This window comes from Fringilla coelebs, assembly GCF_963513975.1.
Source record: "Fringilla coelebs genome assembly, chromosome: 15".
NCBI lineage: Eukaryota > Metazoa > Chordata > Aves > Passeriformes > Fringillidae > Fringilla > Fringilla coelebs.
In genome coordinates, this window is record NC_140041.1 from 12,899,128 (window position 1) to 12,916,566 (window position 17,439).

Below are 17,439 nucleotides of genomic sequence, written 5' to 3' on the forward strand. Positions count from 1 at the left end.
AAATTCCTCTTTATTGTCAAGTCAATCTGCCAAGCTCTATCCATAGCAGAGACCTGGACCACAAGCCTCGTATGCAAGGACCCACAGATGGTGGGAAGGCCTTGAACCCATGTCCAAGCTCCATGGCCTGATCAGAATGCCATACAGAGGCATGATGGAACTCAAAGACTGCTCAAGTTTGGGTCCACATCCTTACGGGATCATGGATCACTGTATTCCTCTCTGAAGGTAGGTTGGACAGTTAACTTTAAATTTATTGTCCATTTTTAATAGCTTCCCACCTTCTGCATTTCCTACCATTCCCTCCCACTCGCCCTCTTAACACGTTTACCTAATACAAGCTCTCCTCCTCTCCACTGCTGCATTTTCTCCAACTCTTTCCTTTTATCCTTTCTGTTTGTGAACCCCTCTCTCTCCTTCCCTCTCTGCCTGTCTCTCCCCATCAGCTCTTTGTGCTTCCCTCTCCTCTCACCGTGAGTATGTTGTATTCAGAGGCCGGAAAAGCTTTCCTGGAGAAGACTGTGCCCGTGGTGGGGTTGATGGTGAAGACGCCCTCCTCCTCCTCCTCGATGGTGTAGGTGACCTGGCTGTTCTGGCCCTGGTCGCGGTCGGAAGCGATCAGCCTGTACACCGGCAGCGGCGTCTCCGAGGCCTCTCTCTCGGGGAGCTGCACCATGAACAGCTTGTGGGGGAAACTGGGAGGGCTGTCGTTGGCATCCAGGACTTGGATCACCACTCTGCTGGTGGACTTCAGGGCTGGCTCTCCGTTGTCAGAGACAGCCACCTGTCAGCAAGCGAAGGGAGTAGGTGACAGGGCTCTTGTGTCACCTAGAGTGTGACCAGCCAGGGGGAGGTTTGTGTGGGTCTGCATTTGTATCCCAACGTTTTCAAAGGCACTGCTCCTCTCTGCAGGGCAAAGCCTGGTGGCTGCAGCTGGCAGTGTGCAGGGCCTGTCCACGCACGGGGGGATGAGTTTGCAGGGCTCCTGCCTCCAGCTGCTCTGGGCAGTGGGTCAGGCTGGTCATTAGAGATCACACATCTGAAAACATCTGTACTGCCATGGTTTGGCCAGGTACCAGCCATCCTCACCCTGCCCTGCCTGGGCACGCTCCCAGCATGTTGCATTGCAGAGAGAAATGATAGACCCTGATAGACTCAAAAAGCTCCAGATCCCTCTGATGGGAATACTCATAGCTGTGAGCATCTGAGGAGGGGGGCTGGTGAGCAAAGCTACACAGCAATATCTGATACAATGAGATAAACGAGGGTGGGTTTCTCTGGCTTGTTCCTTCCCCCATAATGTATAAACCATCCTGTTAGAGGACAGTTCCAGTCCTCTTCCTGCATTCCCACAGGTTCCAGAACAGAACTTTTGCTCCAGTCCTCAGCAATAAAATATTAAACCCTGCAGTACTGCTGCAGCTGTCTCTTGGGTTAACACACACCATTTAATTAAGTTTCCCAGCAGTTGGGAGCTGATGGGATGAGATTCTTTCTCTGTGCTCCAACTTGCAAGGAAAGCCCTTTGAGGACTTAATGCACTTGTAGGTAAATAAAGCTAATTACAATCATCATTACCCACCTCTAGGATATGTTCAGCCTTGTATTCTCGATCCAGCTGCCGTGAAGTCGTGGAAATCAGACCTGCCAAGAAAGAAACCCTTTTAGCTCCAAGACTCAGCATGCAAGAAAAGCCAGGGCTGATCAGATCCCTGAATGCCCAAGATCAGCCTGCCCACCTGTCCTGTTTCAGGTTCCCTTTGTGATCAGAGGAGAAAGACAGATACCCCCAGAGGGTAACCCATCCCTTCCCAGCATGAATCCCTCTGTGGAGGTGTTGCTGCTGCTCTCTGATCACAGAGACCATGGAGGAGGGGGAACACCTACCAGATGCCTGCATCAGTTGAGGGTTGGCAACGCATTAGGTGAGAAAAGCTGCAGGACCATGAAAACAAAACTCTTCTTATGCCTCTAAGTAAGAAACATTCTGCATGTGCTGGCACAAGTCTGGCCTCTTAACAAGTCTCTACTCCTGTTTTTCCTCTGTTGAACCTTGCTCTTTGTAATTTACAGTGTTTTGACAAAAGTTTGTCTTCTGTCTTGGGAAATACCCTCTACTCAACTGCTAGAACAAATGCATTCAGGCTAAAAATAAGGTACGCAGTCAAAAAGAATGTTGGAATAATTATTTAAGCCTTGCTGAGACACAGGGTGAGTCCTCCAACAACTGCAAGATTTGAGGGATTTCTGAAAAATAGACATTAGTTTAACCACAGAGAATAGGCTGGATACAGGAGGGAAGAATTGTGGCTATAATAAACTAGAGTTTAAACAAAAACATCATAATTGTCCCTTTTGGGCCTGTCAATGACTAAGCTGAGTAGAAGCAAGAGTGGAAAGGATGGAGTTAAGGCTTCTCTTTCCATGTCTGGTTTCATAACAGTTCTTGCTGAGTGCCTTGACTCTTCACTTCTAGGGAAAAGCAGTTCTAGACCGTTTTACAACAGCTGTACCAATGATGAAAATTGGATATGTAATATTTGACCTCCTGAAAGTCATCAAGGCTGACACAGGTGAGTGTTTTTGTCCACTCCCAGTTACAAAAGTCTCTCTCTTCCCTGTGAAGTTTTGCTTCTTCACACCAGCAAAAGGCAGGGTGAATTTCCCTGAGCACAGCAAGCACCGACACAGGTTGATTCTACCCTGAGAAATGCTTTGCATGGGATGCCACGTGCATGTGCAGTGGTGTGAGCACATGCACCTGTGTGCCCTGAAAGACCTGTACATACCAGCTGCATGAATCCATCTCAACTCCCATTTCTGGTGCAAAACCAGACAGCTTTAATTGACAGTATCGTCTTCAGGTGCACCATAGTTTTTGTGTATGTCTGTCTGAGCATGACAGGCAGGAGAAAATTTCAAATGGCTGCAGGAAACACGAGGCAGCTGAAGGAGGGAGCAAGGAGCAGCTGCTTGGAACATGACTCTTGTTCACCGTTTCCACTTCTTCTCTGGGATTATTCACATTTGGCACCAGCCATGGTGCTGAACATTTATTTGATGCCTTTACAATCATAAGTCAACACTCCTTAATGTGTTATGACAGCATGGCTTGAAAAATTGTTTGCTTGTCTGTCATAGTGGGTTTTTTCTCTCCCTAATCATCCTTTTAACATCTCAGCAGGTGAAGAGGACTCAGCAGAGAACCCACTGGCTGAGGAGCTTTTAAGACTTTCCCAGGTTAGTGAGAGCCTGTATGGCTCCATTAGCAGCAAAATTCATGGGAATGCTCTCCTAACGGGGGCCTGGAGAAGGAATTGCAGAGCAGCTCACTGAGATCTCTGATGTTGCTGACTTCATACCAGTAGGTTGGCTACTGAGCCCAGAACTCCAGCTACTTCAGGGAATGCTTCATAATTTTGGCCTAAAAAGCCCACAGGACACACAGATATTGAAAACAGACACCCATGTGCACACTGGGGATGTTTCTGGTTTATCAGATTCCAAAATCCAGTTGCAGCAGACTAACACTTAGTTTGTACTGGATTACTGCATGCCAGCTGATGGAAGGGAATTTAACCACTCTAAAGTAACTATCTGGATTTGCTTGGCCACACCCTGAAATTCTTCCATGACTCAACGAAAAAAAGCAAAGAAAGCAGGATCATAGCTTTCTAGTGCTGGAGAAGGAGGACTGTAGTGAAGGCAGATAAACTGGAATGCAATGACACTTGAATGTCTGTATCACTGAAGATGCTCCTATCTCCTGGGGAGTAAGGGCTGACTCTGCTCTCTATCACATAACCTGTAATGCATCCCAGCTGGGAGTCTCACCAGATGGAATTTTTGTGCTTTATCTTCACATCTGCTGAGCCACAAGGCAAAGGGCTGGCTTCTCCTCCTGACCCCAGGCAAGCTCTGTCCCTTACTCTGTGCCCAACCGCGGCTCCTGCTTCCCCCCTCTGGAGCCACTTACCACTCTGACCTGGGATCTGAAAGGCCTTGTGGTTAATTAATCAGCGTTAATCACCCTAATTCCCGTTTGGAGCCAGTGGTGCTGGGTGGTGCTGAGATGCACAGACTGACAGCAGTGTTCACATGGGCACAGAGCACCCAGAGCTGGGGACATGGACCCTGCACACGGCTCCTGAGAGAGGCCAGCTGGAATTAATGCACATTTTCATTTGGCGCTGCCTGGTTATACACCCTGTGAGGCCAGAGGGCTAAAATGCAATTGGAAGTTGTTATTAAAGGGGAACTGCCATCAGCTTTTGTGACCTGAGGACACACTTCCTTGGTTCTCTCTGCTGTCCCCTACAAGGCCTGGGAAGTGCATGCTTAGTTTTAATGAGTATTTTGTGTGTGCAGGTGCATGTGTGTGAGTTATCAGAACCCTGCCCTGCTGGAAAACCCAATCCAGCCTGTCCCATGGGACGTGTGATGGAGTTGAGTGGGGGTCCTTTATTTGTGTTCTTGCATGAGGCCCAGATGGTTTCTGCTGAATCCTACAGAGACTGAACAACACTGTCAAAGGTCCTAATGGCACGTGGCTAATTAGCCAAGCTCTGCATCCAGGTGAAGGTCCAGGAACAATGCCTTCTGTTGCCTGCATGCAGCAAGCATAGACTGTGCTCCAGCAGCCTGTCCACACACAGCAGTGAGAAAAGATTGTCTGTCTCTCTCCTGCTTGCTGCCTGCAAAAGGCAGAGAGGAAGGCTGGTCATGTTGGAACAAGAGCACCAAAATTACCAGGGCACTGTTGTCAGGGAATAAAAAATAATAATAACTTCTGCTGGCAAGAACAGGGCTGGGGTGGAGGTTGCTGGCCCCCTGCCCTTGCTGCAGGGGGGAAAATCTAAGATAGTTAAAATAGCCAGAACCAGGTTTGCAAGCACTGAGGCTTTCACAAGAGCTTGAGAAGGGAAGAGGTTGTCCTCCTAAAACCCTCTTTCTCTTGTCTTATTCTTGTTTCCATTTAACCTTTTTTTCCTTCTTCTCCTACCACCCCACCTCTTGTTCTGACCCCACTGACTCCATGCTCTGTGTTATGTTGATTTTGGGAAGCAGCCAGGCAACCATCCCTTGGGCCTAAAGAGCAGGATGTCCTTCCCTGTAGATGAATCTTTCCTTGCAGGGAACACACAGGAATCCTGGGGAAGCCAATGAACACTGTCACAGCAGAAGAAACACCAGAAGAACAAGCACTAGATAAGAGCTGGAGACAAATAATCCAAAGTAAAAGGACTCTCCAAACAGTCTTTCAGCAGGATGAATGGCTTTGTCCTGACTCCTCCTGCCACAGCCTCCCAGTTCCTCCTGGTCCTGTCTGGACCCAAACCCCCTCCACATCAAATCCTGAACAAAACAGGCTGAAAACTTTTCCAGCAGAAGAATACCCCAAACCCTGCTATCTGCCCATCTCTCCATGTAGCTATCTACCCCTGTCTCCCACAAACACTGCTCCACACCAGCTGCCAGGCTGGGCTGGAGAGATTCCATCGCCCATGGCACAGAGCTTTCATCTCCCTGCACAGTTTTGTTCCCTCTTCTCATTAGCCTTTCATGTATTTTCCCCCTTTTTCTCCACCTTCTTTAGAGAACTGAGAGCTTGGAGATCTTACAGCCTTTCTGTTGGAGTTTGGGAATGCTGGAGAAGCCCAGGACAGTTATCATGGCTGTTCCTGGCTCCTCTGCAAGGTCTCAGGAGAAGTCAAGGGGCCTTGCTGGTTACATCTCCCCTGGCCAATCCACCCCATGTCAAGATACTGAATCAAACACACAACCAGGCACCGAATTAGGTTACCTGCAATAGTGTCACTCTGCCTGAAATGATTATCCAGGGCTATTCTGCAGGGTTATTCTGGGTGTAGCAGAATGTAGCAGCACATCAGGACCTTAATTCCTATTTAGACAGAGGATAAGAATCACCTTCCTCCTCCTCTCCCTTTGCCTAGAGGCCACTACCAGAAATGTCCTACCTAGGAGAGACCCAGACTGACCTCTGGCCCTCTTGTGTCCTGGCTTATTCCAGTGCCAGTGTGTTTGATGACAATGACCATGTGGGATAGGTGAAAAGGAGAAGTCTTGATCACAGTCTTCTGCCCTGCAGTGGGATAACCCTTTTTTTTTTAATACAATCCTGCACTAATGGGGATGACTGCAGTTCATCTTCCAGCACTGCACTACCAAGCTGAGACCAAAGATTATTGTTTTATTCTACTTAATGGAACAACTAGCCTGCAGAATGAAAATACTACTGGGTTTCCAAAAGGCTGCCTGGGGCCCTGAACGTTAGACAAGCTGTGATATTCCTTCTGGCAGCAGCAGCAAATGACTTCTCTTTAGATACTGTAAACATGAGGGTATAACTGCTCCCGTTTATGCCAATGTTCACAGGTAATTATAGGTTCTTTTGGGTGACATGCAATCAAAATAATGGATAACTGAATCCTCATCAGGCTTGGAAGCAGGACCTTAAACAACCTCCAAGCTCAAGGTTTAAAGAAGAGACTTCCAGCAATTGTCCAAGAGATAAGATCATCCCATGAGTTTCTTTCAGAACTGACAAACTTATCACTCTTCTCATGCAAATCACCTGAGTACAGGGAGAGATGGAGAGGAGATGACTCATACCTGAGAGAGCTTTTTTTGTCAAAGCTGGGATTAATGGGATGGCTGGAGGTGAGGTGTCTCATTAGCAAGCATTTGGATTTTGCCAGTCACCCATTTTGCTATGGAACAGCCTTGGATCGTGACTTTGCACTAAAATGGGGCTGAAAGCTTTGCCTGCAGCATAAAGGCTGAATTTCCTGCAGGGTGCCTGGCTGCTCAGCTGAAGAGGGGAGCCAGCTTGGTGTCCCGACAGCCATCCTGCTCCACATCCCATCAAATGGCAGTGGCTTTATGCAACAGGGCTTCTGAAGGAGCACTTCTGCAGAACCCTGCATTGTGTAAACTGTCCTGGGGCTGGGTTGTGCACGGCTGTTTGGATTATGTGGGAAAGTTGGATGCAGAGCAACGACCTGACCAGGCTAAAAAGCTTCTGGCAGCACAGACAGCTACAGCTGTGGGCAGCAGTGGTCACAGTTAGCTGACATCTCCAGGTGCATTTATACAGTGCCATGTAAACACACCCTGTGAGGTTCTTGTGACAAAAAGATTTTAGTATTTCATAATAATAATAATAATTTCTTTCTTTCATTCCCCTCCTAGCCAGCTGTAGAGCACTGCCAGAGCACCATAACACCACTGCTAACATGTAGCTGAGAGCAGCCCTAGCCTTTTCCAATCCATCCAGCTCCTCATCTGAGAGCAAGCTTCCATCCCGCTGCAGTAGCTGAACGGCTTTTATCATCTCCAGGAGATCAAAGTCATGCAATTAATCCTCTCCCATACTCAGGCTCTGTGCCCTCCCTTCCCTCTTCTCCCAGGAGCTGATGGCATGAAGGGCTCGGCACAGCTTTCCCTGCCAGACTGGCCCAATGTCAGCTCTGCCGGGATAGTTTGAGGAAGCTGTTTACACAAAACATCAGCGGGTTTTTGATGGCTCTGGAAGATCTGGTAAATAATCCTCAGATGAAAGATATAGTCTAGGAAGATGGCAGAAGAGGCTTACTACACTTACTACATTAATAGTGCTGAAGAATGGGTGGAGCCTTTAAGTGCAGTGGAATTCATTTTTGTTAATCCTGCCTGGGTCTGTGTCAGAAACAGTCACCTCCAGAAGGGTGTTCCCTGGCTCAGGCTGTGCAACAGTTGTTTATAAGGGGGAAGATTAAAAGCAACTGTTTAGGGCTTTGAAAGCAGCACATTTGTGTCATTCTAAGAGCCACCTGGATGCAAATGGCAGCCCTCAGGTTGAGGGTTTCAATCCTCAGACTCCCCACAGAGTGTATTTGGAGACTGGGATTTTTGCTGCAGCAGAAAAGTGTGACAAAGGCAGCTGTGTGGGCTGTTTATATTGAATATGTAACATCCTCTGGGCACTTGGAAGCCTCAAAAACAGATGCTGAACTGGGTCAGTCTTACCTGTAATGAGGTTAATGGTGAAGAATCCTTGAGGATTTCCAGTTAGGATGTGAAAAGTCAGTTTTCCCTCCGAGCTGGAGTCTGGATCGAAGGCATCAAGCTGAAGGACTGATGTGTTTGCTGGGGAATTCTCCATCACAGAGGCATAGAAGACAGGTCTGGACATCTGAGGTGGGTTGTCATTGGTGTCGGTGACTTCAATATAAATTTCAGTCACAGAAGACAGAGGAATTGTTCCCAGGTCAAGGGCCAGCACAGTCAGCCAGTAGTGAGATGTTCCCTCTCGGTCGAGCGATCCTATGGTCCGTATGGTGCCTAGGAGAAGAACAGGGAGTGTTTGTGAGGGATTTAAGGAACTCAGACCGCTTAGTCCTTGATGACAGAGCAGTCTCAAGTCTGCTTCCACCTTGTGTGGCTGTGAGATTGTGTGAGGGGACTGCTTCTGCTGAGGCTAATTTTTGGTACACAGGTAATAGAGAAGACCTTGGTCTTTTGGGGAAGGATAGACACTGATTGCTGTTTTAAGGAGAAAAACCTCTGCTTCTTCCTACACAGATCCAGGGGTAAATTAGTAAATCCCTGCACAACCAAGAAAGGCTTGAATGCATAGAACATTGTGAACAGCCAGGCCAAAAACAGCAGGCACTTTAAGCCTTCAAGGGACACTATTAAATGAAGAAGTCCTTACCTGTGTCCTTTTCAATGTGGAAGACAGACAGGCCAGTGCCTTCTCGGAGGAAATACTGAACCTCTCCATCTTTGCCCCTGTCGATGTCCTTGGCCGTGACCACCATCACCGAGGTGCCCTTGGGGCTGTTCTCCTGCACCCAGCCTTTGAAGACAAAGGAGGCAAAGCGTGGTGGGTTCAAGTTCTCGTTGACATCAATGACGTTCACTTCCAGGTGGCAGAGGGAAGAGCGAGAGAAGGGCTTCCCACCGTCACTGACCTGCACGGTTAGATTGTAAGAGTCCCTCTTCTCATAGTCCAGCTCCTTGTCCAAGCGGAGCGCCCCGGTCAGCTTATCCACGTGAAACATCATGTCCTCATTGTTAATGAGGCTGTACCTCACCTCCCCCCCAGAGCCAGCATCAGGGTCAAAAGCTTCCAGAAACAGGAGAATGGTCCCCACGGGCAGGTCTTCAGGGACCTTCACACTGTTGAGGGCTGGGAGGCACTGAGGGGTGTTGTCATTTACATCCTCCAGAGTCACAATGAGGTCTGTAACAGAGAACAGCTGGAAGCCTGTTTTGGGCTGGTCCCTAGCTTCTATTTTCAGCACATAGCAAGGCCACAATTCTCTGTCTAGAGCACCTGTAACTGTCACTTCTCCAGTGACACTGTTAATGGCAAACTTGTCCGTGGGGGTTAGGAGGGAGTATGTTACTCTCCCATTGTCATCTGTATCAGCATCTTCTGCTTTCAGTTGAGCGATTGTTGTCCCTGCTGCTACATGCTCTGGTATTGCCACCCAGTAGGCACTTTGAGTGAATTTAGGAGTATTATCGTTGGTATCCAACACATTCACAGCCAGTAGTTTCCAAGATGATTTTTGTGGTGTGCCAAGGTCATACACTGTAATGTTGAGAATGTAGAAGCTGGTTCGCTCATGATCTAAAGGAGAAAGGACTTGAAGGAGACCCAGTTCCAGGTCAATTGTAAAGCAGCTGTCATCATTTCCATCTGAGATCACATAAACCAATTTTCCATTAAACCCAGAGTCAGGATCAATGGCTGAAAGGTCAGCAATAGTTGAGTTGATGGGAGCAGTCTCTATGATATCAATGGATCGTGGAAAGCTGTCATCAAACTTAGGAGCATTATGGTTTATAAGGTGCAAGTTCAGAGATGTTTCATCATCCTGCCCATGGCCTTGAGACTGAGACTCGATGGAGTGTATGATGGTTTCTGTCAGTTGCTTCAAGACTCCTGTTTCCTCACACTGCATTTTGACGGGGAGGCCTTGGCTGACCACAGTGATGTTTACAGATGTTGGCAAAGCGTAGTTCTCTCCGTCTGTTGCAGTTATTTTCAAAGAGTAGAAAAGTGGCTGTTCAGAAGGAAGATCTCGCAGAGATATTCTAAGGGATATTACTCCAGAGATGGGATTGAGTTCAAAATGCTGTAAGTCGTTGCCAGACTTGATTTCATATTTGATATGCTGCAGCTCATCACTGTCGATTGCAGAGACCGTGGCCACAGGGCTCCCAACTGGAAAGTCCCGTGGGATGGTGCCACTGCAGCTTGCCTTCTCAAACACAGGAGCATTGTCATTGACATTGCTGAGTGTGAGGGAGACGTACACCTCAGTCTCGTGGCGGAAGGGTGAGCCCCAGTCTGACGCCCACACTCGCAGGTGGTACCATCTCTGCATCAGCTCGTAGTCCATCGACTTGGAGGTGGAAATGACACCAGAATAGGGGTCAATGACAAAGGGAACTGATTTCTGGTTGGCTATGCTGTAGGTGACAAAGCCATTGTCTCCTTTATCTTCGTCTGTAGCCCTTACTGTTAAGACACTGGTGCCAGGAGGAACATTTTCATCAAAGGCCCCATGGTATGAAGACTGAGTAAAACTTGGAGGGTGATTATTGCAGTCGGTGATGTCAACAATAACAGTGGTGGATGTGTGACTGTTACTGCTTGTAACTTCAAGCTCAAAACTAGACTGCTCATGAAAGTCCATTGCTCTGACTGTAGTTATCAGTCCAGTGTGAGGATTGATCTTAAAGCTTGTGCTGTGAGGAGTCGGTCTCAAAATGTATTTAAGATTTGGGACAGCTGGTGTGATCTTCACCATAACAACTTGGCTTCCAGCTGGGGAAAATTCACTGAGCTGGACTCGGTATACTTCTTTCTCAAACCTGGCAGAAACATACTTGGAGGGAGGTATGTGGACAACTCTGACAGGAGAGAACAGTGGTGGCTTGCTCTTGTCCTTGGCTTGCACACTGAGGTTGAAACCAAACGGGTAAAGTAACCAGTTTATCTCTTTGTTTGACACAATCATGAACTCAGTGCTCCCAAAGTAGGATCTGATGGCTTTGAAATGTCTTCCCGGATCTCCATCCACAAACTCGACCGAATCAATCCCTGCTTCTGAGTCACCACTTTCTACAGAGAGAGTTGCATAGATAAAGTCTTCGTCTGAGTCAGGTGATGTCACCTTCACCGAGGAGATAGAGGGGGGTTTCCTGGCAGATGGCTCCACCTGGATGGTGAGACTAGCCAAGTTCCCAAAGCCATTTCCCTCCATGATCTTCCTCATTCTGTCCACAGCCAAAACCTGCAGGTTATGCCTGCCTCGATGGGTGCTGTTCAGCCTGCCTGTGACCATAACTGCCCCCGTGGTGGGGTGCACAGTGAATAGGCTGGACTTGGTGTTGAGGGCATAGTAGAACTCAGCGTTCTGGCCAGCGTCAGCATCAGTGGCACTGAGCGTACTGACCACTGTTTTCAGAGGAGTGTCTTCTCTGATGGACACCTTGTAGGAGGGGGGTGAAAAGAGAGGTTTCAAGTCATTTCTGTCCAGAATATGGATCAAGACTTTGGCCCAGGCTTCGTAGGCAAAGGTGCTCTCAGTGGCCTTGATTATTAACATGTAACTGTCTTTGACCTCACGGTTTAAAAGTGCTGTGTTGCTGCTCCTGGTTCTTATTCTCAAGAAGCAGAAATCCCCAATCACGTGCTCCTCTGTTTTAAACAGACCAGTGTTGTCCCCAGAAGCTATTCTGTACCTGATGTCCCACTCAGGGTCTCTCTTGTAAATACCCATCTTGACGTAGCTCTCCACGTAGGTCTTGGGAGCTGAATTCTCATAGATGGTGGCATTGTAGAAGAAGTGGGTGAAGTGCAGAGGGGAAGTGTTGCCCTTCTCACAGCTGGCCTTGTGGACCACACAATGCATCAGGAAAACAGCAACACTCAGGAAGTGACTCCTGACAGAGACTTCCATGGTGCGGTGTCTCCTTGAGCCCTGCAGGTGTCAAAGGAAGAATCTTAGGAACAATCTTCATTAAGGTCAGTGTGTTACAGATAAAAGTCTGCAAGGGCTCAGCCTCACCTCCCTGCTCTGTCTACCCTGATCTTTATTAATACAATTGTTAGCTCAGCTCTTCTTCCCTCTGTCCCAGTGACAGATCTGTCCTCCCACATCCCCATGCTGGCTCAGATTTCTTCACTTTCTCTGCTTCAGTTTCGGTCTTTATAGAGGGCAAAATGTGCTAAGTCATGACAAATGCTGTGATCAGGCTGACTTGCTACTCTGTGAAGAGTCTTGCCCTCCCTTCATTCTGCTTTCTCCTAAGTCACACAGCATTATCTACACTTTCCACCCATAATCCAAACTTCCTCTTGTTTTGTTTCTCCAGTCTCCCTTCTCCATCTTAACTTCTCTCTCCAGTGGTTTCTGAAAAGTATCTTTGAGAGTCAAAATACACACTGATTTATGTGCCTCTCTCTGTTTTTCTTCCCTTTTCTCTCCCCGTGCTACAGAATGTGCTGTCCTTCCCCAGCAATGATGGGGAACACATGCCATGTTGTAAAAATTCCTTCTGGATGTGCAGCTCCACGATGTGGCCTTTCCAACAGCCTTCTCTCACTTTCTAGTCAAGCTCTGTCTCAATTACCTCAAAGTTCTCCTAATTCACAGGCTGACCCCGCTGCCTCCTCTGTGCTGACTGAAGGAGCAGGTTTCTAGCTGGACATTTTGCCCATGCCACCCTCAGCCCTTGAGTAATCTCTCTGGCTGTTGCCTTCTCATGGCAAAGCCCCAGTGTCAGGATGGCTGTGGAGGATCTGCTGTCCATGACCACCTTCCATCAGCCTCCTTCTCCAACAGCTCCCGAGCAGCTGTGGCTCCACAGTTTATCTCTGTGAACAAGGTGTATCAAAGGAGGAACTGGGGAGCACACATGTGATTAACAGGGATGTAACTTTATTAGGGAGCTTTGCAGAGCTTGTTAAAGGATCAAGGCCTGTTCTTTTCAAAAGCTAAGTGCATGCTGCTGTGTGTGCAGTTAGGGGTTGAAACCAGGGATAAGCTAAATATAGGTGCATATATTTCCCCTAGATATCCTAGGAGATCTTTATCTAGAACTGTTTCTTCCTGTTTTAAATTTAAATTATATATCAAGTACCTGCCAGTCATTTGGCACATTCCTAATTTAAACAGGGAAGACTTGTTTTTCCAGACACTTTTTCAAGACTCATCTCTTTAAGAACCAGAACTAGTTCAATTTGTAACTCAAGTTGAATGCTAGGAACAAATTGTTAGATCCCAACTAACAATATGTGTCATATTCTCCCACTGAGGTATCTAATTACTGATAAATACAAAGCTGTAAATTTCATATTTGCTTCAAATCCTTTTCTCCTTGGTAAATAGAAGCCAACCATCCAAAAATCTCTCTGTGGTCATTCCTTTTTGAAACAAATGCTCTGAAGCTGAAGTCAAACTACCAGAAGTTGGAGAGAAATCAACACAATTCAGTTTTGGCAAAATTCAGACTCATTTTTTCATGCCATCATTTCACTTCTAGGAAACACAACATAATCCCAAACGTACTTCAAATTAAAGAAAAACTTGGAGGGCAGGGATGGGCGACCCAGAAAGGCGTGTGGCTCCTTCTGAGAAGTCAAAAACCATGTTCTTAAAAGCTCTGCTTGCTGCTGGTTACTTAACAGCTCTTCAGAGCTGTGCAGCATGTAGGGACCTGCCTAGAGCTACTCCCTTCCAGCATTTTCAACTGCTGAACCTGGAGAGGAGACGGTGGCAGGCTGCGCACGCGTGGCTGCGAGCGCCGGGGCGATCCACACAGCCCAGAGAGCAGCCAGGCAGCAGAACAAACCAGCAACCAAAGCAGAGCTGCTCCACCAACAGCAGACTTAATGAATCCGATCGCTTTGTATCTGGGCTAATTGACTTTTTAATTGAATTGTACTCGAACGGCAATGTGAACTCATCTCTCGTAAGACATCAGAGAAGCCGCAAAGCAGAGACGTTATGAACTCCACAACCACAAGAAAAGCTGGATCCAGAGCACATGCCTTCCTGGGCACCAGCAATTCAATATGGGAGGATAACCTTGAGCAAGGAGTGGGTTTTCTGGCATTTAACAAGATGCAAGCTTTCGTCTGAATCTCTCCTGGAATGTACTTAACCTCCCTCTTCCCTGTGTGTTTCCTGACATCTAAGAAGGGCTTCACTTAACATTGCTGCTTTTCCCCTCTGTATTAGCAGGGTTTTACTCCTCTGTCCAGATAATTATTTTTCAAAACCTGTTGTGACCTCAATATTTCTTTCTCAATTACAAGCTAGACTGAAAGCAATCAATGGCTTCAGCAGTTATTATGAGGGATGGAGAGTGACTATGCATCTGGGGCATGAAGCAGAAGCCTCATTTCCTCTGGAAATGATCTAAAACTTTAAAAGAGACAGTCAGAACTTGGGGAGAATTGTCTAGGCAAACACCATCAACTTTTCAAGAGCTTCTCTTTGTGTCAGGACCATGCTCAGTTGAGCAGTATCACAGAGAGTCCGTGTCCCCTGGGAGCAACTTCCCACCCTGGGTCTGGAAATCCTCCCCTATGACCTGCAGCTGCAGTTTCTCCTTTAGTAGGCTGCACGGGGAAGCAATCATGCTCTGAGGGTCTTGTTTCTCTTTCTCCAGCATGGTTTTTGTGCAATTTGAAGTGTAATAGGTCTCCCAGGAGATGACCATGCTGTCCCTGATCTGTCCTCTGCTTCTGGAATAATTGATGCCACACTCACAATGCAAAATTATCCAAAAGTGGGACTGGGACATTTCCAAGGGTCATGGGGAAACTTAACAGAAAAATGGGGGAAAGTGCTCTGAAGAGAGGGGAAATCTGGTGAATTGGCTCAGCTCCTGGGAAAATCCTGTTGGGACTGACCCTGGAAGATACAGCAATGAACCAGAAGAAATGAGGTGGGTTTCTATGACTTTTGTTCCGTGGGTTGAAAGCTGTGCATAGCATGAAACCAGCAAAAAAAAGTCAATTTATTGGCCCTTATTCCCAAATGCAGGTGGCTACCAAGGAGGAGCAGCGCTGCCAAGCTCAGGGGTCCTTGCCACGGATTTCTAGTATCTCCAGATGGAAACTGGGTGAAATCAAACAGATTTTTCATGCAGATTAAGAGAACCATTGCTCACGTCCTTGTGCTCTCAGGAATTAGTGCATGACCCATGGGACCTGTGGCAAGGGCCATCCCCACTTCAGGGCTGCCAGATCAGCTGCCAGCATTTAACACTTCAACACCCTCACTTGCCTCTGGTCTCTTCACCTCATGGGGCCATTTCTTCCCACTCCTGAGAGTGCCCCCCTTCTCCTTGGTGGCCTGCTGGAGCTGCTGCACACGGGGAGCCCACGGTGGGATGGAGTGTGGAAGGCAGGGCAGGCTCCCGACTGAGGGAAATACCAGGGCATCATTATGTGGTGATTCAGCCTCCTCTCCTAATCACCAGGCGAGGATCAGAGAGCCTCGGGGGGCTTCCCCCTCAGCCCTGTGGATGCAAACTCCCCACAAAGGCAGTAAACAGTCGGGGTATCTCTAATCAGAGCCTGAGCGCGGGCTAAATTTAACATCCAAATTGTGAACCTCTGTCAAAGACATGCCCAAATCTGTTGGCTTGAAACGAGGGAACAAACACAGTGCTGAGATTCAAAGTGTGTGCGTGGGGAGACCCTGGAGATGGGTGATTTGGGGGGACTGGTGCAGAAAAAGGCTGTTCTGGCCAGTGGGGTGAGGGGCTGGGGCAGGGCCAGGGGGTTCTCTGGGGGCCCTCCCAAGGGTCTCCTGCGAGGTGTGGGCTGCTCTGTTTGTTGGCCATATCGCAGAAAAGTGCTGCAGCCTGCCAGGAAGCAGGTGTGGCCCCAGCCCCACCTTTTGATTCCTTTCAAGAGGAGCATTTGAAAGCAATAAAAACCCAAAACACAAAACAAAGCGAGTGCTGAGTGCACCCGGAGCAGCATTCCCCTCATGAGCTGTCGTGGGGGCTTGGCACAAGGTTTTGAGATCAGAAGCTTAAAGAAAAATCATAATTTTCACTGAAAAGGACAACTCTTCCTTACTACTCTTTTGCCAGCATGTATCCCAAGTTTTCCTTCTTCCTCTCATTTTCTTCCCTCACCTCCCTCCATTTTCTCTCCCTTTATTCCTTCAATACAAGAAACAGCCTCTTCCCCAGGATAAGGACCAAGCAAAATCACCCCCAAAACACATCAACTTCTTTGTCAGAGGCTGCAAGAAGAGGGAAAGACAGGAGATGAGACTGGCTGTTCAAGTAATTAGTTAAACGATGCATTTCAATGGCCATTGTGAGACAGAGAGCAAAGGGAGCAATCCTGTCAGATGGGGAGCACAAGGCTTTGGGGAGGCCATAGGAGATGGGACACTTCTCCTGGCTCGGTGGAGCAGAAGGGGTCCAGCTGCAGATGGGGCAATGTCCCTGCAGCTGCCTCCCAAACAGGACCAACCCAAAAGCAGCGCCTGGGATTTCAGTGTGGCAGTCACAGAGTTAAATGGACACCGTGTTGGCCACGTCTGTGAAATGTTTTGCTTCCCAATGCTGAAGTAGCCTGTGATCACCCTGCAGGGAGGCTGTGCTGCTTGGTTAATGTTTGCCCTCTCCTCTGCCACAGCGATTTCGGTGGGAATTGGATCCTTTTCCATCTGGGGAGCTCCCTGATGGCTGCTCACAGTCACCCTGTGGGGTTTGAGTTCTCTCTGGAGATGGGTATCTTTCAAACTGTTTTCTTGGACTTTGAAAAAAAGCCAGACAAAGCCATCCCATCCTCGGAGATCCTGCTCCTGCCCTTGGTTGTGCAGGCTCTGCTTGGTTTTGCAGCACACAGGAGAAACACGTCCTGGAGGTACAACACAAAGCCAGAAAACTAATGAAAAGAGCCCCTGAAGTTACAGTGTTTCCTTCTTCAATGTATCTCGGGGTTTTCCAGCGCCTGTGGATGGTTTCTTAGGGCTGATGCTTGCAGAACTGCCTGCACCAGCCTGCTTGGGGGCTGTGTTGGTGTGGGTGCAGCGTTTTGCTGGACTTGCAGATTCCATCCAGGCACAGTTGGGCTGTTCCTTCCCCATCTCGACTTTCCAATCTCTGAACGGCTTGGACAGAGTTTTGGAAATTGTTTCCAGGTTGCTGGGCAGCCTGGAGCAAGGTGGCTGATCATGTAGAACCTGGAGCACGTGCCCTTCACCTCCGAGGACTGTCCTTGCTCCGAGTGTCCCTTGAAATGCCGTCAGGGCAGTGAGTGGCAGTGCCAGACCTGTGCCACAACCATTTCATGAGCTCTGTTCCTGGGGGAAAGGGGCTGTGCACTGATGAGGTGGGCTCTACCCAGGGCTCTCAGCTGCAGAGCCATGGAAAGCTGTGGGT

The 17,439-nt window shown here is 48.1% G+C and overlaps 1 protein-coding gene across 1 annotated transcript in view; it reads right to left on the minus strand.

Moving 5' to 3' along the window:
- Positions 1 to 11,981, minus strand: part of FAT2 (FAT atypical cadherin 2) — a gene marked incomplete at both ends in the record, with an annotated part of 43,624 nt that extends 31,643 nt beyond the window's left edge. Inside the window, 4 exons of the mRNA XM_084215995.1 lie at positions 473 to 784; positions 1,583 to 1,644; positions 8,029 to 8,343; positions 8,717 to 11,981. Of these exons, the coding sequence (XP_084072121.1) occupies positions 473 to 784; positions 1,583 to 1,644; positions 8,029 to 8,343; positions 8,717 to 11,981 (3,954 nt within the window). The remainder of the gene's footprint in view (positions 1 to 472; positions 785 to 1,582; positions 1,645 to 8,028; positions 8,344 to 8,716) is intronic.
- Positions 11,982 to 17,439: the final 5,458 nt, after the last annotated feature.